The sequence below is a fragment of the Odontomachus brunneus genome, unplaced genomic scaffold (assembly GCF_010583005.1).
Source record: "Odontomachus brunneus isolate Ranch 3 - 2012 unplaced genomic scaffold, Obru_v1 Obru_scaffold_031, whole genome shotgun sequence".
Lineage (NCBI taxonomy): Eukaryota > Metazoa > Arthropoda > Insecta > Hymenoptera > Formicidae > Odontomachus > Odontomachus brunneus.
This window is the reverse complement of record NW_022639481.1, coordinates 2,180,568-2,208,182: the sequence shown is the minus strand read 5'-3', so window position 1 is coordinate 2,208,182 and position 27,615 is coordinate 2,180,568. Positions and strand designations below refer to the sequence as shown.

Sequence of the window (27,615 nt, the reverse complement as noted above, 5' to 3'; positions counted from 1 at the left end):
TATATATATATATATATATATATATATATATATATATATATAGTATATATATCATGATTGCTTACAGAAAACTCCGAAATAAAATTTGAACTGAAAATTAAGAAATTAATGCTGTAAAGTGATCTATTTCTCTTCCTTTTTATCTCAGTCAGTTTATCATGGGGAAGCAGCAGCAAAAATTCTTTGATGCACAAATGACTTGTGACGCATCGTCATTCGCGCGTGTTCAATTGATGACGCAGTAGGGCGTGCTCGCGACAAAAAGACACTTCGTCCGTGACACATCAGTGGTACAGGACAAATATTTAGATGGACAAAAACCCGACCGGAAATCCAGCGAAGTCAAACGTCGTCATGCGTGAAAGAGTTCGACCTCGAGGAAGGAATTATTTATACTTTTTGTTCGACGCGCCTTCAAGATGACGTTTTTCCATTTTTTACGTTACAAATGCCGGGCTTAATATTAAAGCCAATGTTAAATCAGATCAATATAAAATATCGGTTTATGTCAAAAAAAAGAAGATAGATCTTTTTCTCATAAGCGATAGCGTCGACACTCCTGTTTATTTCTTGAAAATCGATAGCGCGGATATCGATATTTTCGCTGAAAGCAATTTCGAACAGTTCGGTGTTTACTGCGACCGATGATTGAAGTGGAACACAAACATCGTTATTCCCGTCCAGGGTAATATCGAAGTCGATACTCTCGCCTTCAGTACCGCAAGCCTAGGTGTGACTCGCTCACGCGTGGGATATAAGCGTAATACTTCGCCTGCGCAAGAATCGCGTAAGTATCGCGTATCGTGCACGTTCTGCGTGTCAGTCCGAGCTGCACCGCGGCATAGTATACCACGTTCGTTCGTACACGTCGTGACGAACTGCGACGCGACTGCTCGCCTCTGCAAATCGATCGTGTTCGAGAAAAAGCAAAGGAAATTATCGAGGAGTTCCATCTTCTTGAAAGTACGAGTAAATTGGAGCACGATATGTTCGCACGATCATTCGAATTTTTACTCTCTGTGTTTTCATGAGCTGCAAGCTTGAATGGGAGGTGTGTGAGGTGCAGTGATGTGTTAGAATTCAATTGTAATTTGCGCATGAGAGGCGGGCGCAGACGACGGTACACGTGGACGTACGTATGTTGAGTGAACCAACGGACGAAGTGTTTGTTATTCAGCGTACTACTTGACACCTATTTTGTTTACAACGCATTTCCGTTGGTCGTAGACTCGTGACGTAACTGTGTGCTCATTTCTGCAATAAACGCGCGTTTTCAGTCGAAGTTTCCGAAGTAACATTACAAATCGCTCTATTTGTATTCACAAAGTTTAACTGAACTTTGAATTATCGGGAAGTTTAATTAAATTTCTTCCAAAGTATATACAGGAGGAACAGTCATTGATTAGTTATATTTCACGAATGTTACACGTACATGCTTGCACCTCTGCTATAAGTGCGTCATACACGTGCATAACGCAATTGCTGTCGCTTGTTTTATTTGATTAAAATATTGTTTAGCGCCAAACTGCAGTCATTATCGATGTTTCGTGAGTTATAACTCACAATTATGATACATTATTGCCGATCGTTTCCACTGTTGACGCGCATGTCGTATTTATTCCTGAAAGTTGAAAACAGTTGCAAACTTTAAAAGATCGATTGAGGCCATACGTGGTTCTAAATACATACATATATTCCTTATGACGATAATTTATTGTTATTCAAATTTTTATCAGCCATGTCAAGGATGGCAGTTTTTAGAGCTGTGGCAATTAAGCGCTATTAAAACCACGTTATAATGGAGTTAAGCGCTATTAAAACCACGTTTATAATGGAGGAAAATCAACTGTAGATTTCTTTTTTAAAACTTTAGATTGAAGGAAACGCGCAGGAAGATACGCTGTATGTCTTATTCCTCGAACACGCAATTGCTATCGCTTGTTTTATTTGATTAAAATATTGTTTAGCACCAAACTGCAGTCATTCTCGATGTTTCGTGAGTTATAACTTACAATTATGATACATTATTGTTGATAAAGCTGATCGTTTCCACTGTTGACGCGCATGTCGTATTTATTCCTGAAAGTTGAAAACAGTCGCAAACTTTAAAAGATCGATTGGGGCCATACGTGGTTCTAAATACATACATATATTCCTTATGACGATAATTTATTGTTATTTAAATTTTTACCAGCCATGTCAAGGATGGCAGTTTTTGAAGCTGTGGCAATTAAGCGCTATTAAAACTACGTTACTTATAATGGAGGAAAATCAACCGTAGATTTCTTTTTTAAAACTTTAGATTGAAGAAAACGCACAGGAAGATATGCTGTATGTCTTATTCCTCGAACAATTTTATAATCTTTCATTCGCACCGTGTGAACAGCTTTCCTCGATTTCAACCCCTCGATTTACATATATGCGCCTCCCCTACGCGCGATGCTTATCGCGTTTCTCGTTTTTAGGGTTGCTAAAATTGCAGAGGGGTGAACGTGTTGGGAAAAAAGAATCGATCGCTATCGAATTGTAGTGAAAATCCTCCAAACTGGACGACGGAAAAGGAAAACATCGAAGAGTCAGAATGGCGGATGAAAGTCAACAGAGACCTCAGCCGACTGCAAAAAGCCACAAAATTTTGAGCCACCTGCCGATCGCCATCAAAGTGCTCGAAGTGGCGAGTATCTTTTTTTCTTCGTTAATTGAATAGAGAGAGCAGAATAAATTTAAAACGTACCCAATCTTATGACCAAGATTCAAAATATAATATAATAATGGTTATCAAACTATAGTGAAATAAATTATTACGTTATGAGTTAAAAAATTTATTAATTAGAAGCTAATAATCAAGTAGATGTAGCTACTGCATGAACTATCAGTGATAGAAAAATATTTTGAGAAAATGAGAGAAAAGAGAACGGAGAGAAATTAAATAAATGGGAAACGCGTCGGAAATTGTGTCACACAGGCGACACGAAGGAGATAAAGTGTTGTGCATACTTTCATAAATTTTTTTAAATTTTTTATCCGCATTGACATGACACCTTTTCAATTTACATACATCGCTCTTGACGGGACATTTAATGTCAGCGCAGATAGTAGCCATTTTTGCAATCGGTCTGGCGGTCGATCCGATGAACTCGTTCCAGCGGATCTTCAACAAGCCACGATTCAAGCTAGACGATGCCGCTACTATTTACATCACGGTCGCCGGCTATATCCTCATCAATACGCTTTTCATCCTCGGCCACATGCTGGGTGATCGCGTGCCGAAAAGAACGGTAATGCTGTTACTATTATAATACATCGCGCGTGCTAACGTTTCACTGAAAATTGCCTCAAAAGTTTCTGCGGCATATCCTCTGCGGTTTCCGCGTGATCTACTTTTTTCTGCACATAAAAAAAAGAAAACGCCTTGTGCGTTCTTGCTTTATATAGCCTATAAGATAAAAGCTTACAAAGTTACGAGGAACTATAATCTCTGGAGCCATTTGATTGACTTTGATGAGTCACCCCCGTCAATATATATAAAAAAAGTTCGTTATATATTATTTATATGTTTCTTCTCTTTCTATAATCGGAATAAACTTTCTTAGGAATAAATCTGAATAAATAATTAAACATTCATTCCCGATTTATAAAGTTATATAATATAAATGGATCAATAATTTTTCGTGTTGCGAGATATTTTATCAATTTTCTATGAATCGTGTGCAGATTCCTACAGCTATAAACACTATGAATATATGTCCTTACTATACTTTGCTCGTATTAGAAGGCGCCATTGATTATGAGTAGATACGTCTAGTCCATTTGTACAGCTGAGTCATTACGCAGGCAACGACGGCGTATGCGTTAATTAGCGGAGGCATCAAGGCTTCGTTATGCGAGACACGCTGTAACTCCGACATTGCATTATACGCCGTTTAAAAATGTGTCCCCGAGAGAAATTCATGTAATGTTTGCCGATCACGCGGCATGAGATCAGAGTAGATAAAGTATCAGACCAATTTAACGTGAGTTATTTGAAACGAAACTCGAGACTCTTCAACTGCGTAAATCCTACGTGCGCATCGACATGTTTTATTACGAGGCATAATCGATGGCATTTGCAGTCAGACCTTGACAAACAACGGGAATGTATCTCGATTTCCTAGTTGTGTAAATGCGACGACATGTGCGACAAGATTTTATTTTTCAACACGCTATATATACGGTTAATTAATTCATTTGTTGCTTTAATCATAAACAGATAATGAAAACCAATTTACAACAAACAATATCAAGAACTTGGAAAATATAGTTCCTCCTTTAAAAAGTTTACTTTTACAAAATAATTTTCCACATGCCGAACTTTTTGTTTTTTTCTTTTGTGTGTGGTCGATAATTGAAAATAAAAAGTAACCCGGATTATTGCAAGTTGCTTTTCTAACAGCAAAAGGCGTGCATTTAATTGTCGATGATTGACTGTTACAGTTGCTAATGTTTGCGTCCGTGGGTGCACTAATGCATGTTGTGGCCGGGAGTTTGATGGTCCATAATTGGCGCAATCTCAACGGTCGCTATTTTTACGCACACAACAATGAGATTCATCCCAGCAAGCAGTACATGGACATGCTTATATCCGCAGCCGTATTTACGTTCGTAAACGCGGTAGTATTTATCGCAGAAATTATCGCCATATTGAGATATTCGTGAATTGTACATTTTTACGAAAAATCCAATGATCCAAAGAAGTTGAAGTACACACGAGTGCCGCCAAAGTTACGAAAATAATCTTTTTGAGAAAATATATCAGGTTACCAGGAAAGTTCGACTTTTAATGTCAAAAGAGAGAGAACAAAATGTTAATTGAATTTAGAACACTTACGAAACCAACGTCTACTAATTAATCGGACTCAAATAGAGAGTTTTAATAAAATAAATAAATTGCGTGTTGCTACTTATCATATGATACGTGAAACAATTCTTATATATCTACTAAAGTTGCGCGAAATTTCCTGGTTATATAGTAAGAGTTATAAAGAGAGTTATATAATATATATATATATAAATCTTGTATGAAGTTTATTATAAACTTGTCGAGGCCAATTTTATCAAGCACTTTCAAATTTCCGCGACCAAACGTTTAATTGACGTCGTAATGTTTTATGGATTCTTCATGGTAGATATAATTGAATATTTTGTAAAACGTAACGAATTGTATTTAAGAAATTATCGGGAGAAGATATAACAAATTCCCACCAACTTTCTACAAATAAAGATAGTAGACTTTATTATGAATAATTAACAAATATTAATTTTGTAAATCAACTGACATAAATAAACAACGTGTCGAAATTTATGATTAATTTAACGTATTATAAATGTAATAATAATATTATATAATACTTGTATTTTTATCGCAACAGTTATATATAATAACTTGTAAGTGACATCATATATGTATATGCGTGTAATTTTATCAGAACAATTAGTAATGATAGCAGACATAGTTTTCTAGTATATCTAGTTATATATTAGTATACTTGTATAGCAGTAAGACAGAAACGCGCGAAATTGCAATCATTTCATGTAATTGTCGAAAATTGAAATAATCCTTTGCTATTCCGGCAAAGTATTTATCTGCGAACGAATCCGTCCACTTTTTGTATTCAAAGCGTTTATTTCTATGAAATGTTCAAATAAATAAATTTTAAGCTACTTTTAAGTTATTTTTAATGGGAGAAATTTAACTCCACCTATTTCTTTTATCTCTCACTATTTTATCTCTCTTTTTATCTCTCTTTAAATGTGCTATCCATCAAACACACACTTACTTTAAACGCAAGTAAGATATTTGAGAAATGTTGGAATGACGAAATATTGATTTATATTTGTAGCAAAATATGTCATATATATGTACACATTTACATTAAGAAAAAGAATTGTAAGAGAAATAGTTGTAGGAAGAAAATAAACTTGTTGTCTGAACATTTATTGCGACTAACTTCGCTCGGACTGATCGTAAGAGAAATCCGATTAACCTGCCACGATGTTATTCACGGCCGATCGAATTCGCTGTAAAAAAATTCGCGAAACTACTTATCGGATGCGTTGCACAAGAATTCCATCATGATGGGACAACCGCACGATTTCACACAGAGTTACATTACGCCAGTAACCTGCGAAAACGTTCCGCCTGTGGCCAAACCGATACGTGTCACCCAATTCGTTAGCAAATTACACGTATCACGAATAAAATTACTACAATTATTTTCATTTGACTCATTCCAAGCGATATTAATTCAGTGCTCAATTAGTTCCTAGACAAAAATAATTACTTACCTATTGCCTAATTTATTCCGGTGGAAAATTATCGTTATTATTTGATTTATGATAAACAAGGCTGATTTGTCTTGGTTAGTTATACATGCAATGTCATCCGTGTAATGTATTTTCATTAAAATCTAGCTATTGGTAGCGGCGATTTTCACATTAACCGCGTACACGATCTCCAGCGATAGTCCGTACGAGAAAATCGAAGAGATACTCTTAATATCGCTTTACACTAGTTTCCTCCTCGTTGCTGCGATAGATATGATCAGTCAACTTAGCGGCGAGCCGATACCAGATACGCCGGTCAGTATTAACCTTTGCAGTTATTGCTTCATTCTGCATGCGCAAACAAAAATGATAGAGTTTGTTGGGAAGCCTTTAAATCTCTTACGTCTGTTAATTTTCATAAAGGAGATATTTAATATTAATGCGAGAGTTATATTCGTATACAGATGTTCATGTTTGGAGTGGTGGGTACAGTCCTATTCCTGATGGCAGCGTTTGGAATTTTCTTCGTCACGAACAGAGCGGGTATAACTCAAGTGTGGCGGTTGATAACGAGCGTAGCGTTATCAAGTGTTTGCAGTTTATTGTATTTGTTGGACGTCCTTTTAATCTATTTATATGGTTATTAAATAAATATATGTATACACATGTATACTTCCTGTAAATATATAATGAAATAAATTAAATAAATCACTGTAAATGTATATATATCTTTCTTAATAAATATATTTCTTTTTTTGAGAAAAATGTAACGAATGCTAAATGGAATCTGTTTTTCCCAAAACGCTATTTCTCTGGGAAAATTTCGCAGACAAACGCGCACGAAGTTGGTCATTGGAATGATATTATGAAAATAATATTGATTAGGGACGTAAGAAACAAAAGTATCCAACATGTCTGCGAACTTTCAAAGTGACATTTGCGCAATATTACGTTAATATCCGAGAGAGCTTGAAAAATGAAATCGGTTCAGCTGAAGCCGTTACAATTTAACACAAAATGTGTGCTGACTATGATAAAGCCATTGAGGATATTTCAATTCGTACGTATACTGCGCCCCCCCTTACTCCATTCAATATTATCAGAATACTAATAGATTAAATCGAATCACGCAAAATTATTATTAACCGTCACTTAAAATTTTCTTTCGGACAGCTCGTGGTATCGTTGATATTCACGTTTACGGTCTGCATGATCTTTATGGAGCGTACGCCGATAAGCGCTCTGGCGTGCATTCTATTAATCGTCCTATCAGGTGTCTACGTGTTCGTTCTAGCTATTGAGCTAATCGGGCAATTTTCCAAGGGTGGTTCTCCTATTTTTCCGGTAATTTACATTGTACTCTATGCATAATTCGTGTCAGTGGAATTAGATAACTATGCTAAACGGTTTCATTTTATCATATTTTTTTTACCATGAAAATTGATGTTGCCTCTTTCAAAAAGATAGTTTTCAAAAAGATAGGTTATTTATCTATATATATAGTAGATCGACAAGTCGGAAAATAATATTTCACAATTACTCTGTTGTATATCGATAATCTCCCCTTGCCTCAATAATGAAATATTAAAGTTCAATTATAAATATTAATATAAGATTAATTATTAAATTGTTACAGATGTTTGCGTTTTCCTTGCTTGCTGTTTTCTTCTTCTCAATTGCGGGAATTTTGTTACTTTTGTACGGTTATATAGAACAGCCGCTACAAATAGCAGCTTTGACACTATGTCTCTTGGCAGCGACGATTTTCCTGATCGACATCACCTTGATGCTCACGTGAGAGTCTTGACTTGTTAATTATTTATTATATATTATTCGAGGTGAAAGACCGGATTGATCGAATATTTTCCGTGTGTTCACAGATTCTGGAAAAAGAAGTGCTCGCACTGCAGACGATGTTGTAATGATGCAACGGAAGTTTTATTTCGTAAAAGCGACGAACCGAAGTTGACCAGCGTTGAGGTGAGAATTGACAGAGATGTCCCACTTGACAAAAATCGTAGAAAGAGTATAAAAAATAGACACAATTTATATATTATAGATAGATCAATATTTATTAATTACAAAAAAATAATTTAATTTCTGTTTTAGCTATTCTGATGATTATATTTGGATATTTAATTATTACATTTAATATAATAATAACAGGAAAATTTTGTGTCACTTAAAATTAAAAATTGAACTAAAACTTACTGTTCCAATTGATATGTTTGGAATGCAAAAGGTAACGCAGATAAAGCAAGACACAACGACCAGCATAAGTGACGTCAGACTGCCAAGTGAATTGGAGAAAATTGCGACCGAAATATCGCTACCAGAACATTGTTACCGGAAAGTACAGAATGCTCGGCGTCGACAGTATGTCGATTGTCCAACCTGTGTCCCGTCGTTATGTAATCTCGGCATCGCCCAAATTCAGACTGAGCCGAAAAAAACTTCTGTGGTGGAGATTCAAGTAAGCGATGTTCACTCAGTCAAATGACGCTAATTGATCGCTAGTAAACCATCGTTTTAATTTATTTGGTTTGAAAATATCTTCTTCCCAGTAATTTTAATATTTTAAAGAAAAAATTTACTTAACTGATCTTTTCTAAGTATAAGATCTGAAGATTGTCAAAGGATAAAATTGCCGAGATCTACAATGTTGTAATTTTCCGGAAAATTTTTCACCGTTTATATTATATCGCTATATAAGTTTGTGTTCTTTCTCGCGAATGTGAACAGACCCCGACGGCCGTTACGAAAGAAGCACCGATGCAGACGTTGAGCAAATGCGAATTCTGTCAACGAATGATGCAACCCGGCGATGATGCTTCTGGATGCGGGCCACTGTGTTCGCAGGACCCGTCGCAATGGACCACTTATCCTGCCATTTTGCAAATTGTTCGAGGAATTGGCATGCCGTGTTGTCCTAAGTATTTCGTACGGTTTCCTGCTATACTCAGAACTCGGGAAACGACATAGACTTTTCCGCAGGTGCAAATGTTCAAATGACGCTACGCAAACGCAACAGCAGCCACATCAGTCTACGAGAGAGTATACGAAATGGCATACGCAACAAGTATCGGCTTCTTCACATAAAGATGATACGTTGACGAGTGAAAGAACAGAGCAGGTTGCGAGTAAATCTGATATAATAATAAAGTCCTTTAATAATTCAGGTAGAGGTGTCTTATAGCGCAAGCAAAAAGGCAATTTCAGGATCTAATTTGCTGCAAAAATTACTTATTTTGTCAACTTCTCAGTTTACTTCTCAATTACTTCGCTCGCATTTTGGAAAGGCCTAATCTTGAATTTCGCGGTATTAATGTTATCGTTATCGTTATGCTGTTAAATGACGATTTTCATTGAAGATTCCGTGAATACAACCGATAAGGAAGTAACGACACTTATGACAGAATCCATCACTCCTAGCACTCTATACATGACATCTACCAAGAGATATCCATCAAATCTTCATGTAGACCCAGTGTATGTTCATTTTTACAATTTATGTAACGGAATTTGCAAAACAACCAGAAATATTTACAAAAAAAAACATACAAAAAATAAAAAACTGGAAATTGCAAATTTATCTATGTTCAATTAATAATAGCTACAAAGGAAAGGTCGAAATAATAGATGCAAGAGAAGATACGAAACAAACAGACGATGAAGCGTCAGCGCGAGACGGTGACCGGATTCTCGCGAGAGAAACAATCGCGACGATTGCAACAGCTGAGAAATCCAAAAGAGATTTAATGAGCGTCAAGCCCGTGGCGGAACAACTGAGAGTGAACACTTTAGTGACTTTGCAGGAAGAAGAAACTCGAGAAGAAAATATTGCGGGACACGAATCATTGATAGATAAAGAGAAGATCGAAAAGGGAGAAACATCAATCAAAGAAGAGGAATATAACGACAGCCTAGTTGAAAGGAGTAAAGGAGGAGGAGGAGAAGAAGGAATCAGAATGTGGCAGCAGTTTATGTGCATAACGGAACAGGGAAACATGGCGAAGATAAAACAGTCGCCGAGGCCTTCCGTTTCCACACAAATGTAAGTCTATTACTTTATAGTGTGCGAGACAAATCGATTTAACTATGCATCTCTCATGAACGTATAGTCAAACTGACCCTTAAAACTCTTGGCTCCTCGCCACAGAACTTTTAATCGATGATGTTAGAAGCGCAAAAATACGCGCTACAAATTCTGATAAAACACAATTAAATAAAAAGTATTCAGGAAATGACACTTGTAATCGGTCAGACTTAAATATGAACAAAAACGTGTTTTAGGAGCACTACGCAGATCATATCGCCGACTCGTAGGGTCAGTAGGACGTCTAAAACGTTTCCGCATTTGAAGTTGAACAAAGTGGACCCTATTGGCAATATGTAAGGTCAACGAAAACTCGCAAATGACGATCTACTGAGCGTTGAGACTAGATCAAAGTTGCAACACTGATTTATCTTCAAACATACGCTGTCTATTAGTTAAACATAACTTTATTTATTTATTTAGAAATATATTTGACGAAAACCGCATCAGTGGAAGACCAAGGCACGAGACGTCGGAAACAGCACATGTTAATCGAGTAAAAAGAGTACGAGACATTTACGTTATTAAATGATATAAAGTTCTGGAAGATAAATTCTAACATTTATCTGACACTCGTTCATATTTTAGGACGGATTCGCTGAACTATCGAGTCTTGTGGAACGTCAAGATGCTTGCTCTTTTTGCGAGCAACAGAAAGTAAACATTGACAATTAATTAGCTTAGTTATATTTAAAATTAATGAAATTCTTCATTATTTAAAATTCTCTAATAACGATTGGTGGTTTTTAGAGTTTTACTCCCATCTCGAGTAACAGATATTACAGCGTTTATATGGACAAAAAGAGGTATTTGTGCGAGTTGTGCGCACCATTATATTGTAAAAAGGTAATGACGAAAATACAGTTTACGCGAATATGCTTATATGTCGAAAAAAATAGAAATTATTCTGGGATTAAAAAATAAATTTTGTGCAAATTGCACAGGATTCATCAGCAAAATATCGGATTCCTTCATGATTAAATTCACTATTCAAAACAAATTTTCGTTAATTCGTTTAATTCACAAATTCAATTTGTTAATAAAAAAAATTCTTTTGTGCGCTCCAGGTGATTCGCAAAATTCACGTTGCATATGCGAAGAGACTGCGGTGTAGTAATTGTGGAGTCTCCCTTCAAGTCATTGAAACCGTAAGTTGGAGGAATGATTTAGTGGATTATCGATAGTGATTTAGAGGATTATCGAAATGAAGGTGTCGTAAATATTCTTTTGCTCACAGAAAGTTCCACTGAAATCAAAGGCTTGTCCCAAATGCGGTCGATCACAAGAACACGCCGTTTCTCGTTCTTCAATGTAAAATATCATAAATATCGGTACTGATATGACGCGATATGAGGTATGTATTGTAAAGATAAGAAACATCGTGGTGGATTTCTTAAAAATTTATTCCTTACAATAATTTTCATTATAAACAGCGATAAGACTAAGCGGAATACACAGCTTATTTATTTTCTCATAAATATGCGCATGAAATGGAATGGAAGAAAGGCAGCACTGATTGTGTTGTTGATTATTGATTGTAACTGTGTAACAATATCATCGGAAGAACATGATTCGCACCTCTTAGTTTAATATTCTTCGAAACATGATCGCTGTGACATATTATTTGTAATACAATTATTGTTATGAAACTACTTATTGTCATTTGTACGATTCTCAAGTTCAGTCTTAAAACATAGCATGATAGTATAGTTTTGCATAATTTCTGATTATGTGTCCTTTGAAAATTCTCTCTCACTTAAAACGTGTATTGATAATAAAAACATAATGATAAAAGATCTCATTCTGTGAAAACTATTGATCGCCTATAGTACATGGTACATTTTGCTTCTAAATGGCATATACTGATATATAGTAGATACCAAACAAAAACCAATATATATTATTCAATCAAATTTAATCTGATGTAAATCTGCAGTTTCGTAAACGTGCTCTCATGAACAAACCACGATTATGTAAAAAAACACAAACACATGCCTACGATGATGCGTAGCTCCATAAATGATAACGTATAATAGCTATATTACTATTAAAATGCTATAAAACGAATGAGTTGTAAATTAAAGAAACTGCAATGACTTTAATGAGGAGCTAAAAAACAAAGAAAGCAATTATTCTCACCCCACTTACATGCTAACTTCCGGAGATCGTTATAACGTAAAACAAAAAAAAAGTATTATTCTAATAATTGTTATATTATATAGTATGTAAAATAAAAATAAAAACCGTATCTTTGGTACTTGAACGCGCAGCCGTGTTCTAAAATATCCGTAAAGTGTCAAAAAAGCCCGATTCATCATGGCAGAATGCGATCGGTTGTTTGCTTCAAGATCGGTCTTAGACGTCTTTCGTCGTTTATATCAGTGCGAAACAATGTATTCTCTGACAAAACTCTCCGCGCGTGTTTTTGCGTGAATTTCGGCGTGTCAGGCCGAATTTTACTCGACGCAACGTTGCTGATATACAAGGAAGCAAAGTCGTTTTCAGTCTTCGTTAGAGTTTTAGCAGATCGTATTCTACGATCGTTTTTTTTTTTACCTAAGTTGAAACTACGATCTACCGCGACAGATTCATCCCTTACGTGTGATTGATTTTTTAGATAAATGTGTGAAGACATATCTATTTCAGGAATGTTGCGAGAATAATTAAAAATTAAATACTTTTCGTAAGCTGCGGCATCATATGGATGTTGAAACACCATAGATGGTACGGACGGTTGTGGCGTGACATACGAGGCTTCCGGATAATTCTGTCGATATAAAGGAAGCTGATGTGGAATAATGTCAGCGGCAATCGGTTGGCTATAATCAATTCTTTCGTTAGATAAATAGTGGTACATGTCGCGACAATTTAAAATATCAATGTTATTTGTATATTGATACGGTGTAGGGAGAGTGTTTAATGGCATGTATCTCATGTTGCTCTCACAACTACGCCCTGGCACGTCCAACACCTTCGTGGACAATACGTGATTCTTTGAGCTGTTGGAACTCGTAGACCAGCGGGGTAATTGAGAGACCAGACTGGAATTCCACATATCGAAATTGCGGAAGTTATCCTTATTGGAATCTTTCAAGTCTATCTGATCTCTCACAGCATCGCAATGATCATCCAACAATTGCACTTTGCTATGTGCATCTACATCCGGTGTTTTATTAGACGGATCATCAGGCAAAGAGTTATTTAACGCCGCTGTCATTGTTAACATATTGGAATAACGTGTGCCAATGGAACTGTGGATATTCTTAGAGGGACTGCCACTAGAACTAGGAAGATACTTAGAGAAACTGCCACTGGAATTGTGTAGATCCTTAGAGGGACTGCTCTTTATGTTGTAATCGGGTGGACTGATCGGCGAAAGTGACTTGGGAGCTGACGAATACGTCGCCTTCTTAAACTGCAGATGCTTTCGAGTGATTTGAACATCGCCCTTACTATCCACTATGCCACGATCTTCGTACTAACGACACAAAGATGCGATTTATAAAGGAGGAATTAGATTTTGCTAAAACTAGCGTTGTGACTCAGTTTATACTGACAACGCTAATTGAGAAGATAATGTTAAGAGCAAAGAATTATTAATTTTGAAATAATTGAGATATGAAGAGAATTCAAACGCTATAAATCGTTTGTAAAATACATGTTGCCTTTCATTACGAAAGAATTGAACTATTAATGATAGACTACTGTCATATTGGGATGTGTACTTCGTTGTATTAGAGAAACGGAATTAGAAAAATCAGAAACGGTATCAAACAAGGAATTATAAATCCTCAGACTTGCCTCGAATTCGTCGACGAATTAGCCATCGTCAATATTACAATATTAGATAGATTCTCATGTTATTCACATATATATTGGATTAGAACTAATCATAATTTCTTTGGTAACTTAAAGTTCTTTGCATCAAAGAACTGTTTTGGATAACCTTTGAAAACCTTTGGAAAGAAATAACATGTTTTGGAATAAGATAACATGTTTTCGAAATGTTTTGAATGTAAACCGATAAGATGTTGCAATACAACGCGTAAAAAATAGTTACGTGATTATCTCATGAAACAAACAACCTCATAGTCACAGATAACTGACATTTTCCAATCCGTGTGGTCTTCACTTAATCTATGTCTGAAAATATTCTTATTTTCTGGGAATTCCATTACGAACGCAAGAAATATTGGCCCATATTTTGAGTTCTCTTTTAACGATAAATGAACCTCTAAAAGTGACTCATAGTCAATCAGAAAGCTTATAAGCCACTTTTAGAGGCTCATTTATCGTTAAAAGAGAACTCAGAATATAGGTCATTGTATTTGTAACACATCTAATCTTTCTTGAGTGAATATATGAACATAATACTCAATTACTTTTTACAAATAAACTTTTTAGAAATAAAGGTAACTATTTCTGGGAACTTCTGGACACAGTTTCTTAAAGACAGAGTTAAAATTTTTAACTGACTAATCATAATCATTTAAGAACATTCTTTGCAGCACACGTCCAAGTTTCGCTAGAGATTGAAAAGACAAAGAAGGAGATTACTATTTCTGAGAGCTTCTTTATCACAGAAAACAATTTCGCCACAAAGACAGAATTAAAGTTTTTAATTGACTAATCAGAATTACTTGAAAACATTTCTTTGCAGTGTCTGAGTTTCACAGAATGTTGAAGTTTGAATCGAAGAACAGGTCATGTTATATTGAAACACTGCTAACTCAATTTCATATCTTCTATATCTTCTAGTATCACTGTATCAAGATTGAAGAACAATTTCTTTAAGTACTTACCAGCAAACGAATTACTATGAAAAACATATAAATGTTTACACATGAATTGCGGATGTGCACTCATGTGAAATATTTACTACTCACAGAATATGACATAAGAACTGCTAACTATGATCTTCCCTGCCTTGAGATTTACTCGTATTACTCAAAGAATACTAAATACATCTAATAAATAAGAATCAACGAACCCTACATGCCATAATCACGTACCATTTCAGCCTTGGCCAGATAGATCCACAGCTTGCGCCATGTGCTGAATTTATTTTGGTCGCTGAAGTTGTACCGCATTTCCTTGGAGGCGTACCGAGTCGACAGAGGACTACGATAGTCATAGTACACGCTATTCTGCACTTTAGAAACACTCATTGTTGCTGTAAAACTCGCACAAACGTCTGAGATGACCAAGTGAATGAAACTACCCACACAGGCAACCGGCACCAGCTGACATCGTCGGCCTTCTAGAACCTGACCGAGTCTGAAGAATTGATTAAAGCCACGTGAGCGTCTCGTGGTGGAAAAGGAGGAGAACTGTTTCAAATTGCTACTCTCTTGCTCTGTCGATAAACCAGGGACAAGCCAGCTTATCACAAGTTATTTCAAGTATTGATTCTTCGACCAAAATTTCTCTGGCTTACTATATCATGATAACAGAATTCTTACTTAGCTTCTAATTATAATCTTTTATCTTCTTCTAATTGCTAGCTTTTAATTGCATCTGATACATAATGATTCATAAGTTTCAACCAATTATGTAATCAATCAAACAGTACGTATCCCAATATGACATGTAACGTTCAATGAAAATATTGAACGAAATCCTAAACAAATAAAAATATATTCCACAATTATATATTTATAAACATTATATAGAGACATAAAACAACATGTAACTTTTTGTAAAATTTGATTTTTGATAAATAAAAAGAACAATCATAGTTTGAAGTCTCTTCCCTGCAGCTACTTTTGATTTTAATTGAAGCGATGAGACAAGAAAGAATTTATATCAAAAGTTATGCCTTTGACAATCCTAAAAATATCATAATTATTAATTTTTTTAGAAAATAAACAACCAAAAGTAAAGATTTATATATTTGAACAAAATCTCATCGCTTCAATATCAATCGTTGAAACCATATGCTCGCATACTTATCAAAATTATAAATTAACTACCAGAAGACTTCCCACTTTTTTGTAAATCTTGATTTTTCATAATTAAATAGAGAAATCAAGATTCATAATCTTTTCTCTGCACTTATTTTCAATTTTAATTAAAGCAACAAAGTGAAGAGGGATTTTTATGAAAATCATGCTAATAATAACCTTAAAATGTCATAATTATTAAGTTATGCCTTTGACAACTCTAAAAATATTACAACTATTAAGTTCTCTGAAAAATAATCAGTTAAAAGTGGAGATTTGCATAGTTGAACAAGATATCATCACTTCAATATCAATCGTTGAAACCATATGCATACTCGTCAAAATTATAAGTTAACTTCCAAAAGATTTTTCACTTTCTTGTAAATTTTGATTTTTCACGATTAAGTAGAGAAATCAAGATTTGTAATCTTCTTTCTGCATTTATTTTCAATTTCAATTAAAGCAATAAAGTGTAGAAAGATTTTTGTCAAAATCAATGATAATGATAACCCTAAAACTGTCATAATTATTAAGTTATGCTTTTGACAACTTTATAAGTATTACAACTATTAAGTTCTCTGAAAAATAATTAATTAAAAGTGAAGATTTGCATAGTTGAACAAGATAGCATTGCTACATCAATTGTTGAAACTCACTTGTCGCACTTCACGCACTTGTCAAAAATAAGTTCAAAGAGACTTCGCACTCACCACATTAGAAGGGTTCCAATCGACGCGTGCCCATTCTACATGCACTTCATTGCATTTAAACAATCTTTCAGGCCTCAATTTGCGCCTTGCTAAGGCTGCATTACGATGAGACTTAAACGAAACTATAGCATACGCTGCATCATGATTAAGGAATCGGTAGATTGATACGCATTCGATATCCCATGCTGATGCATAGATCACCTGCACATGTAACAAAGAGGAAGAAGCAGATATAATAAAAATGAAAATTAAACAAGTAAAATAGTCACCTACAATATAATCTTAATTAAATTATCAATAGGTTATATAAGTTATTAACAGGTCTGTTTATCGTAGGTTAGTATCATATTCTGTATACCGTATATTACTCATATAAATATCAACATTAATATCACATCAATATTATAATTTTTCACTTAACAACGTAATTGTGTTACAACATAATATATGTGGTATTGCATTTACATCACTGAGTGGGAAATTAGAAGATCGATGTGTGGTATTGTTAAGTGTGGTAAATGTGTGGTATTGTCTATGTTTGCTGCATAATCCATGAATGGAGCACAAATAAGGTTTGAATATAAATATAAACATAAATGAAAAGAAAAACAAATAAAATACCTACAATACAATTACTTAAGTTATCAATAGGTTATATAAGTTATTAACAGGTTTGTTCATCATAGGTTTAGTATCATATTCTGTATACCACTACATACATTATTCATATAAATATCTATATTAATATCACATCAATATTATAATTCTTCACTTAACAATTAATATGTAATACAATTAATATATAATACAATTAATTACAAATGTAATTGTTACACACAATATATGTGGTATTACATCACTGAGTGGGAAATTATAAGATTGATGTGTTGTACCGTTAAGTCTGTGTTTGCTGCATAATCCATGAATAGAACACAAATAAGATTTGAATATAAATATAAACATTAATGAAAACACAAGACTTACCCTGACCACTTCCTCTGATGTAATATGCCATGGCAAAGGGCCAACGTAGAGCTTGCACTTGTTCACACTTGCCAGAACACGTATCTTTTTGCCTGGCAGGATCTCGTGCTGATCTAGCTGGGTGATGGCTTTTGCTGCGTCCTCCGGATTAGTGTACATAATAAAACAATAACCTCTCGTTAACTCAGCCATATCCACCATTAGCCGAATCTGGAAGATCTCGCCTATCACTCTGAACAACGGATACAAGGTGTCTTCGTAAATCGTCTTAGGAATCCGGCCGACGAAGATCTCACAGTCGATTCCGGGTGTTGGACCGCTCCATCGGATCGGCTGGACGCTAAGAATCCTCTGACCATTAATCTGCGTGGAAACGAGCTTGTTCTCGTGCAGAAGCCGAAGGATATTCTTGTGCGTTTGCAATTGTCGGCGTAATGCGGGAGACATGAGCGAGAACGTCGATCTACCTTCATCGCCTGTATATTACAAATATGATCTGCTAAATGCTATCATACATTTAGATTTACTAATTCGCGTGCATTAGTATTTGAATTTTGATGAATTTTGATTATATAGAAATATATAGACATAAATAGACAATCACAATAACTTCAAATATACGTGTAATTTTTAATTAGAAGTTTTAATCATACAGAAATATAATTCTGAATAGGAAATATGAAACTATCTTGTAAGAATATGATGTATATCATAATATGAAAGTTTCTCGTCTCGTGTGATACATTCATAATAAACATTGTGTTATAGTATCTATAGAAGAATTCTTTCTAGAAAAGAATTCAGTTACTCTACCAATATTACTAGAGAGAACACTTCAGTTCATAGAATTCAGATTTGTAGTGAAACACATTTTGATGAGAGAAGAGAGATGGATAAATTGATAGTATTATGTATATATAACAAAGAAAATAATTTGTGCATGTTTAGAGACTACAAATTAAATTCATTGTTCTTTTACAATTAGTTTTCTTTTCATTGTTTGTTAAAGAGAGAAAAATTTGCAAAATTAAACGGTTTATAATTATAATATATAATTTTTAATATTTCAACGTATCTACATTTTTATTTAAAAATATTTCCCTTGTGTTTACAAAACCATAAAATTTTGTACAATTTAGATTCACCAGAAAATGCACTTTCACTACAAAATATGCTTAAGTAAAAGGGAGACTCTCTAATCACTCTCATTTCTACTACATCATCACCGTTAACATTTCCCGTGTTCGGAGACAGTCCTCTTTCCATAGTACCAGTGCCCACGGTATCCTCATTGTCAATGATGGAATAATCCGACCACAATAATGGTTCCTCACTCATCTGCTCACTCTCACGATTGTCTTCCTTCTTACTGTTCCTCCTGCGACCTCTTGCCCTACGATTCTCTTTTGACTTGCCGTTCTCCATGTCGTCACGTGTTTCCGATCAACAAATCGTTATATCAGCTGACTGTTATCAGATTGACTATAGATATTAGAAAAAATATACATATGCATGTATATGTGTACATAGGTATATGTATATATTATATTTTCCTCGATATTGTCGATGCAGGCTTTGCAACAGTCAATAAACGATCTATTGACGCAACACGTAACAACCAGTCCTACCATCAAGAAGGATGTCAGCACTCTGCGACCTCAAGAAAGGACGACGAATTTGGATGTATCAGGATTGGCCGACAGTTTAGCGTGGAAGGGATAAACCACCCTCCATCTCTCTCCCTCTGAGAGCGATATATTCCTTCCTCTTCGGTTTCCAGGACGAGCGAGCCGCCGCGGTGTCGGCACGATTGTCATTTGTTCTCCATCGAAGCGGAACTCATAGCTTATCGCGGCGTCAAACAATCGATCCGATCATGCATTGTCCTCGCGGTCGCGATATATCAATTGCCCACACGTGCGTTACACTCGCGTTTTCAAAGCACCGACTCGAATGCTTAAAATTCACAAAATATCCTCTCTCTGAAACTCTTCTCATATAATGTATTGTTTGTTATCTAGAAAAACTCTAAAGTGCTTTAATGGAAAATGATACAAATATGAAAATGATACAAAAATGATTTAATTTCATGTGTGGAGACCTAACAAGGAGCACTTCGCGCGACAACACTAGCGATACCCAAAACAATGCCCATGTTGCTGCTAAGGGTGCAGCGGAAGTGCAGCGGGAGAAAAAAAATGAGGTTTTTAGTGAATAAACAGGAGGATAAAGAGGAGAGTCTCACACTATCTCGGGGCATCGCCCTCTCCCGGGATGTGCATAAAGCATTTTCCTCATTTTATAAAAAAAAATGTGTAGAGACCTTAATGCCGCGATCTACGCACAAGAAATGGCTTTCCACTTGAGAGAAAATATTGTTTCAAAAAGAGTATAATTTCCATAATTAGTTTAACTGTAATTAAATTGCAATAGAAATTGCAATTAAAAGTTACCAAAGACAAAAATATCTCTGCACTGGAAAAAAGTAAAATGGAAAGTATGAAGCACCAAGAAATTAGAGACAGCGACAGGATTTAACGTGTTGCGAACGGGTTCAAGGTACCAAGAGTGCAATGAGCTTCTCCGTGACATAAATTCGCGGATTCGCACCGTCCTGCGCCATTGCACCGTGTGATAATAGCATTGTTACCTGTCAGTCGCATGCAGACAGTCCTTATTACGTGCACACGGTGCCTCAACTTTAGCAACTCCACCTTCGTTATATCTTCTCAGTCGTCGTCCAAGCGCGTCGTGACGCGAAGCTCCGTTCTACGATTTCGTTTCGTCGTTGAATACTGCAGGTGATAACAGTTCCCATTACCAAGTAAAAGTGTTCGGTGATAGTGAGTTGTTCAAAGCGACGTAAAGTTAGTTGTTTCAAGAAATCTTCTATATACAGTCATTTATACACAATTTCGAGAAAATAAAAGTAACTTTCGCGTTTGTATTTTTCAAATAATTGTGTATTTTTTGTTTTCAAGTAATTGTATATATATATATATATATATATATATATATATATATATATATATATAATTAAATATTAACTATATCGAGAAAACAATTTAATTTATTTTAATCAATTTTATTTAATTTTTTTTTCGCGCTAAGAAAAAATGTTACTTGCATGAATTGATACTTTAATTAAATGTATTTTTAAGAAAAAATCGTTACGAGCAAAAAATTAATATGTGAAAAATATGTAATTAGATAGATAGTCTCCTTAATGAAAAATATTGATTTCCATAAGTATTTTCAAACTAATGATATTGTAAATATACACTATACATTTTTGTAAACATAATTAAGTTGATGAAAATGTGTATATTAATATTAACTTTCGGGAGAATATATTTCATGTTGCGCAGAAGTTTTTTAAAGTTTCGAGACCGTTCTACATTTCTCTGTCACACAAAAGAACTTCAGATAAAAACTTTCACCTACACCATTTGGACTGAAATATGACTATGATTTTTAGTCTTTAGAGTAGAAGTACTTCGTGCCCTCATTACGTGACAAAACTAGTTACCAATGCGAGGAGTAGCGTTTCAAAAGCAACTGAAAACAGTTTGTTAATAGCCTGAGAATTCACGTAATGTTTCGCCGAAAAGAGAGTACATTTGCGCAAACAGCAGTTTGTTCCTCGTTCCTGTAGTTGTTCACTCGGCATTGCCTCCTTGTTTGGCGCATCATGTGGAATCGCAAAGTATTCATCCGAATAATCGAAGTGGTATGTGAGCAAATTTTATTTTATTAAATTCTATTCTTTCATTGTTTATTCTGCTATTAAAAGTTACATATTATAGGAATCTAACGTGTTAAGATTAGTTAAAAGGTTAATATATATATGCCATATGATTGAAACTCTGAGACTTTTTATTTATAATTGGCATTGTCTAAGAAGTAAAATTAATATAATTCTAATGATTCTGAGAGTGATTCTCTGTCATGGTTTTGTCTTCAAACATTTTAGCCTACTTTTATTGTTTATCAATTCATGAAGAGTTATAGATTCAACGACTTGGAATAATAATAGTAGTAAAATGATAGATGCATGATGTATGTAATGTAATTCGTAACACAAAGAGGCATTATTTAACACATAAAATTTTCCATATTTATATATATCAAATACTATTACCAAGTAATATTACATTAAATTATTATCAAATAATAACGAATATATCACTAAAATAATATCAGGTACGGCTATGATGGTAGTTATAACTTGGTTAAGTCGCTTATGAAGTTGATAATTAGATAATTAAGCAAAACACATTGCAGCTTTTATGCGTTGCTTGCGTCGTGGCGCTCAGGGTGACGGATGATGAGAGTCGAAGGGTGTTCCATTATCTGAGGAATCGTAGCAGGGAGTGGTCGCTGTTGAACAACGTGACATGGGGCAGTATAGGTACTTGTGATTCATGGACGAGTCCTCGCTGTACCAAGAAGCACGATTCATACAATTCATTTCCTGATTTCCGTGTATTTAGGTGCTGCTCTTGCAACAGCGACCTGCGGCGGATATATCATAATAACGACGGGACTGTTGATCGCCGCGGCCACCGGGGAACTTCGAGGTCGAAAGACGGTAATTGCTTTCTTTTTCTCATGCAAAAAGAAATACGTCGTAGGTCTGAGTTTCGTAATACCGTCAATACACTAGCCGTAGCTGTGATAGCGTGGTAACGACGCGACAGTGTAATGGCAATTAATTAAAATTATTCTGCAAAGTTATTTCGGGAGATTTGAAAATGAATTCGCACATATTATCAGCACATACTTTATAGAGCAGTTTCACTCTCAATTTGGAGTAAAGTTGCTTTTGCCTTTAACTATGTAGATGCTACGTCAATATCAGCTTCTTGCAAAGACAAACACTCTCTGAACTAAGCGTGTATGTTTACCGCCGAATGTTATTGTTCTTACAACATCAGACTCGTTATCACAACTCGCTATCTCTTCGACATATACTTTCTCGCATGGTCCACAATCGCCATCTTGGTTTTATTTATTGATTCAATTTTTTCTAGAAGAATAAAACTCTCACATGTATAAACATTTCGTGTGTGATGTTTGGAAAAACATCATAGAGAAGTGAAAAGACTTTGTTTTCTTCTTCATTATAAATTTTATGTGAATTTTATTTTATGTTAACACACACACATACACACATGCACACACATGGGTGGTTATACGAGATCATCTTGACGGCAACGACTTTTCCATCGTAAAATGTATACCGCAGTTCCCACATAAGAGCAATAAGATGGCGAGAGTTGGATTTGTTTCGATACATCGAGATCCTTCCCAGGCACTTTCAATTTATTCCGAGGCTAGTCGCGAGATACTCCGAGACATTCGCGCTGTCGCGAGTAAAAATATACCGTGTAAATCTTGACGTGATGGCGGCAGCGTGAGAAAATCACGACGCGAAGATGTCATTGAGGGGCCAAGGATAAGAATATTCACGATGCCGAGCTCCGTCGTGCACGTAATCGCATCCTTGGTCAATCGAGACACGTAATGTAAGCCATTTAATGACTCATAACCGGGGCTAAGCCGATGTCATATAAATTGCAGGAGTGCACAAGTTTCTTCCGTTTCTGCGTCAGTGTTTCTGATAAAGTATTTATCCGCGTAAGATTATTATAGACAGATAGCAACGATGATGTGGTCACAAGAACGCAATATCTTTTAAAATTCCTAAGTTGGATAGAAGACGAATTAAATTTGCTTTCTTACACACAAGCTATTTTGTCTTCTCTTAGGGAAATAATTTCATTATGAATACATGAAAAATATATAATATATTTTTTTAATTTAAGATATTGACACTTTACAAACATGAAGAAACTATAGGAGCCTAAATAATTTTTTAATTGCGACACTGACAATAGTCACTTATATTTCGCGCTGATTGTCGCTACAAGGACTCGTTTCATCTAAAGATCTTGTGTAATAGGTTTCTAGGTTGTGTAATAGGATAATCGATCGGCTATGTATAGTATAAGTAGAACACATCGTCATTAAGTTCACACAAGTGTAACGGGTGTAGTTATTATCGAGGCTGATTAAAATTCAGGAATTCTTTCTGCTCGGGCTGGGTGTGATTCTCTTCGGGATAGTAGGCGCCTTGTCTCTGGCGTCTATCGATAGCGTTCCCGACGACTTGGTCGACAATGCGGCGGTTTTGGGAGCGCTCTGCTTAATCACAGCATTGGTCTTCATCGGAGATTTGCTGATGAGCCCACCTAGCAAAAAGGACAAGCAGGACGAGGCGCGAATCATCGAAAAAGATTTAGGTACGGTAAACGAGTATTTCTTTATTTTACACATTTCATCCAGAAACTGCAAAAAAATAAAGATACATTATTTAAATACTGTAAAGAAATTTTATTGCAAAATTTGCTCCATCTATTATACTAAAATAAATAGTTCATTAATTCTATTTATTTTTCTAAATTGTGACATGTTTCGGTATATTACAGGAAAGCGAGTAGTGCCAATAGTGACTACCGAGAAAGACACGAAGCCGAAGTCAAAACAAACCGTCGTAAAACTTCCGGACGACGAAGACGGTCGCCTGAACGACGCTTTCGAAAAGACAGACGATCGTCGCTTCGATCGTGCGAAGTCCCAGCAAAGCCCATCTGAGAATCGTTCGCCGGACTCTCGTGATGATCGAGACAGTCGAGTATCTCGTGGCGATCAGGATCCAAGAGAAGACGCACAGAACTTCGAGAACGGCCGAGCTTTGCGTGACTCACAGAGATACCGCGAGATTAAGACCCGATACGATCCTGACCGCAAAAGTGAGGAGTCCAGGATCATGTACAGAAGTCAGGACGTCTATCAGCGACCAATCGACGAAATCGACACGCCACGGTTTCCGATGGAATTCGAGAAAAGAGATTCGACCTTCGCGAAAATCATCAATCCAAGTGTGAAGATTATGAAAGTTGAGCGAGATATCGAGGAGGCGCTGGACAATTACAGGTGATTTGTTGAGTCCAGGTTGAATTGGACCCCGTCACATCCTTGGCTCGGAAATTCCATTTAAACATCAGCACACACATTCACACACATTGCGTGTGTCATTTGTTTCAGATTATGATATAAGAAGCAAGAGAATCTTCTATCCAAAATATCCAAATGATTACCGCAATTATTTTAATGATCATCGAGAAAACTAATTAAAAAAAATCAAATAGAATTAATAAAAAAAAATTTCTCGAGTTATAATAAATTACAAAATTTGAATTATAAATCTTTACAATTACAAGAACTAAATTTAGAATCCTTCGATATTTCTTCCTATCCTCCCGATTAAAAAAATATATATATATTATATTTATCGAAGTAAATGTTTACACACACAATCCGTGTAATATTTATCTTGAGAAATCAGAAACTAAAAAAGCACTGATTATTTCCCTTTCTATCAAGGTATGTAAAAATGAAGATTCATTTAGGTAGGCATAAGTTGATAAAAATTGCTTGCATAAATTTTTCGCTTCTGACGTAATTAACGATTAAAATGCTCGATGCATGTATAGTACCGACTCTATAAATATAATATCGTTTGAACGCGAGCAGATATTCGGACAACAGCCAGTACGACAACGTACCGGTCAGGATGCGCGGTTCATCTGGGATCTTGAAGAGTCATCGCGACGCATTTTTCAACGTGCCCGCTCCGCCTAAGGAGTACAGGTCCTACAGAGGACAGGAAAGATCCAAGGATGAGATTGAAATGCTGGAGGAATGTTTCGGCGTGTTGAAAACCACCGGGACGCAAACTGCGAGGATACCGTCTTCGGCGAACGAACCGGGATATGTCCGGCACACAGCAAGTAATTGGCCACAGGATGCCAAGTCGCGAGCAAGTCCTGATCACAGTAGAATTTGACTCTTTCATGACTAACGAGAACTCTTGGTTGCATTTATTATTCGTGACCGTAAGCTTATTGGAAATCTGCCAGTTTAGTGGAAGTATATTTTCACATAAGATAATTAATTGAAACTAAACGTTTAGTTCAGTCTTTACGTAAGACAATTAACTGATAATTAACTGAAACTCGTCGAAAATCTACATTTATTTTTATAGCACTTACTCTTTGCTACCTATACATAACGTTTATCGAAATTTTTTACAAGTTTTTTAACTATAAAATGAGATTAAAGTGATTAGGATGACATGAGAATTGTCGTATTGTCTAATATTTGATAATACTATTACATATGGAAATTTATCAGTTAAGAACAAAATTGATTGACGTTTAAAAATACATTTCACCAAGGAAAGGCATGAAGCTTTTTATGTTTCAGAATAAAAATCAGATATCTATATCGGGAAAAATAAAATCAGAATTTGTTCTACCTATTAAGTACATGTGCAATGTGCCACAGTTAACACTTATATGCAGACAATAGTTGTAAAATATATTATAAGGATAGCTATCACAGGACTGCAATAATCTCGACATTAAATAAACATTTTTCCGTCATCTTTGCACATATCATTAATTCGTATACTCGATGCTTTTGAAAATATTATTTTGCAGACCTGTGATAGTCGGGAGTCAACGAGGAGTATAAGTCAGAATATAATAAAAACATCTTTTTTTACACGTACAAATTTCAATATAAAGTTAAAATCTTCATTCACATCGTACTTCTATATGCATACGTACAATTATTATTAATAATTCTCTGATGAGAGAGATAACATATAATCGCTACGTGTGGTTAGTCTTCTGCTTAACACTCATCAGACATGTATTAATATTAGCGTCACACCGCCACGATGGATGTAATCTCTGTTCACTTGTTCAGACGTTTGTGTTTGTTTGTTTGTTTGTTTGTGTGTGTGTGTGTTTTTATGAAAAAACTGTAATATAAATAAATGCTATACAAGTCCATCGTTTTACATCATGATCAATATGGACGGCTTAGATACTTGAGCATTCGTTTCTCCACAATCCTTCCTTCCAACGAATCCTACTAATATCCTTGACAACAGATTAGCAGTACCACAACGGCGTGCTGAAGTGGACATTATTCTACTTGGTAAGATACTTTATGCAATACCATATGCAGTATAGACATTAAGGTTGGTAGACCTTCTACACAGTCACGTTAAGGCCGGTACGTAATGTAAACTATTGATTCCACAATGTCTTTTCGTTAACATTAACGGCCGATGGTCTTAATCTAGTTATGGCTCTGCGATTTTATTCACTCGAGCCAGATATCGGTCGTGAAGGAAGGATGTTGCGTAACGAAGAAGCTTATCTCATGCCGAGACCGATACCGGCACCTTGAGCGTTAGACGTTCTTTGTTCCATAGTTATATACTGCCTGATCAGTCGGGAGATTTCGTGAGCCTGCTCCGTCTGCAATCTCGTGATACGCTGCTGCATCAGATTACCGCACTTCATATCGAGATAAAGCGTGCCCTCCTCCGACTTAACTTTTCTAGTAGAGATTACCTCGGAATAGGGGTAATGGTATAATGTTTCCTGGAATTGGAACATTTATGTTAGTGGCGTTAATATGTGTATAATTGGATACAAGG

At 35.5% G+C, this 27,615-nt stretch overlaps 6 protein-coding genes across 18 annotated transcripts in view; 3 read left to right on the top strand and 3 right to left on the bottom strand.

The window, feature by feature from the left end:
- The window catches only part of LOC116843347 (adenylosuccinate lyase), a 24,075-nt gene extending 8,000 nt beyond the window's left edge, over positions 1 to 16,075 (bottom strand). The window contains exon 1 of the mRNA XM_032813712.1: positions 15,412 to 16,075. Coding sequence (XP_032669603.1) covers positions 15,412 to 15,567 — 156 coding nt within the window. The 5' untranslated portion in view covers positions 15,568 to 16,075. The remainder of the gene's footprint in view (positions 1 to 15,411) is intronic.
- Positions 621 to 5,976, top strand: LOC116843349. 7 transcript variants are annotated; one of them, XM_032813716.1, is made up of 5 exons: positions 804 to 1,132; positions 2,195 to 2,331; positions 2,466 to 2,674; positions 3,093 to 3,278; positions 4,474 to 5,976. In XM_032813716.1, exons 3-5 carry the CDS (start codon positions 2,582 to 2,584, stop codon positions 4,693 to 4,695), a joined length of 501 nt encoding a protein of 166 aa, XP_032669607.1. In that variant the 5' UTR covers positions 804 to 1,132; positions 2,195 to 2,331; positions 2,466 to 2,581; the 3' UTR covers positions 4,696 to 5,976. The 7 variants fall into 7 exon arrangements, with proteins under 7 accessions (XP_032669611.1, XP_032669607.1, XP_032669608.1 ...); XM_032813721.1 differs by having other exon boundaries at positions 812 to 963; XM_032813720.1 differs by lacking the exons at positions 804 to 1,132; positions 2,195 to 2,331 and adding an exon at positions 621 to 787.
- Positions 9,293 to 11,358, top strand: LOC116843348. Its single transcript, XM_032813713.1, has 5 exons — positions 9,293 to 10,357; positions 10,597 to 10,695; positions 10,823 to 10,904; positions 10,988 to 11,056; positions 11,150 to 11,358. Exons 1-5 carry the CDS (start codon positions 9,795 to 9,797, stop codon positions 11,321 to 11,323), a joined length of 987 nt encoding a protein of 328 aa, XP_032669604.1. The 5' UTR covers positions 9,293 to 9,794; the 3' UTR covers positions 11,324 to 11,358.
- Positions 11,785 to 19,729, bottom strand: LOC116843346. Its single transcript, XM_032813711.1, has 4 exons — positions 19,262 to 19,729; positions 18,036 to 18,511; positions 17,052 to 17,252; positions 11,785 to 13,877 (listed from the first exon to the last, which is right to left on the bottom strand). The coding sequence occupies exons 1-4, from the start codon at positions 19,458 to 19,460 to the stop codon at positions 12,714 to 12,716; spliced, it is 2,040 nt and encodes a 679-aa protein (XP_032669602.1). The 5' UTR covers positions 19,461 to 19,729; the 3' UTR covers positions 11,785 to 12,713.
- A 942-nt stretch (positions 19,730 to 20,671) lies between these two features.
- On the top strand, positions 20,672 to 26,967 carry LOC116843260. 6 transcript variants are annotated; one of them, XM_032813534.1, is made up of 7 exons: positions 20,672 to 20,836; positions 21,514 to 21,765; positions 22,320 to 22,446; positions 22,529 to 22,626; positions 24,121 to 24,340; positions 24,527 to 25,034; positions 25,635 to 26,967. In XM_032813534.1, exons 2-7 carry the CDS (start codon positions 21,727 to 21,729, stop codon positions 25,945 to 25,947), a joined length of 1,305 nt encoding a protein of 434 aa, XP_032669425.1. In that variant the 5' UTR covers positions 20,672 to 20,836; positions 21,514 to 21,726; the 3' UTR covers positions 25,948 to 26,967. The 6 variants fall into 6 exon arrangements, with proteins under 6 accessions (XP_032669425.1, XP_032669426.1, XP_032669428.1 ...); XM_032813535.1 differs by having other exon boundaries at positions 20,759 to 20,902; XM_032813537.1 differs by having other exon boundaries at positions 20,762 to 20,836; positions 21,615 to 21,765.
- The window catches only part of LOC116843258 (unconventional myosin-XV), a 37,469-nt gene continuing 36,499 nt past the window's right edge, over positions 26,646 to 27,615 (bottom strand). For both annotated transcript variants that reach the window (XM_032813531.1, XM_032813532.1), the window contains one exon: positions 26,646 to 27,559. In XM_032813531.1, coding sequence (XP_032669422.1) covers positions 27,329 to 27,559 — 231 coding nt within the window. In that variant the 3' untranslated portion in view covers positions 26,646 to 27,328. The remainder of the gene's footprint in view (positions 27,560 to 27,615) is intronic.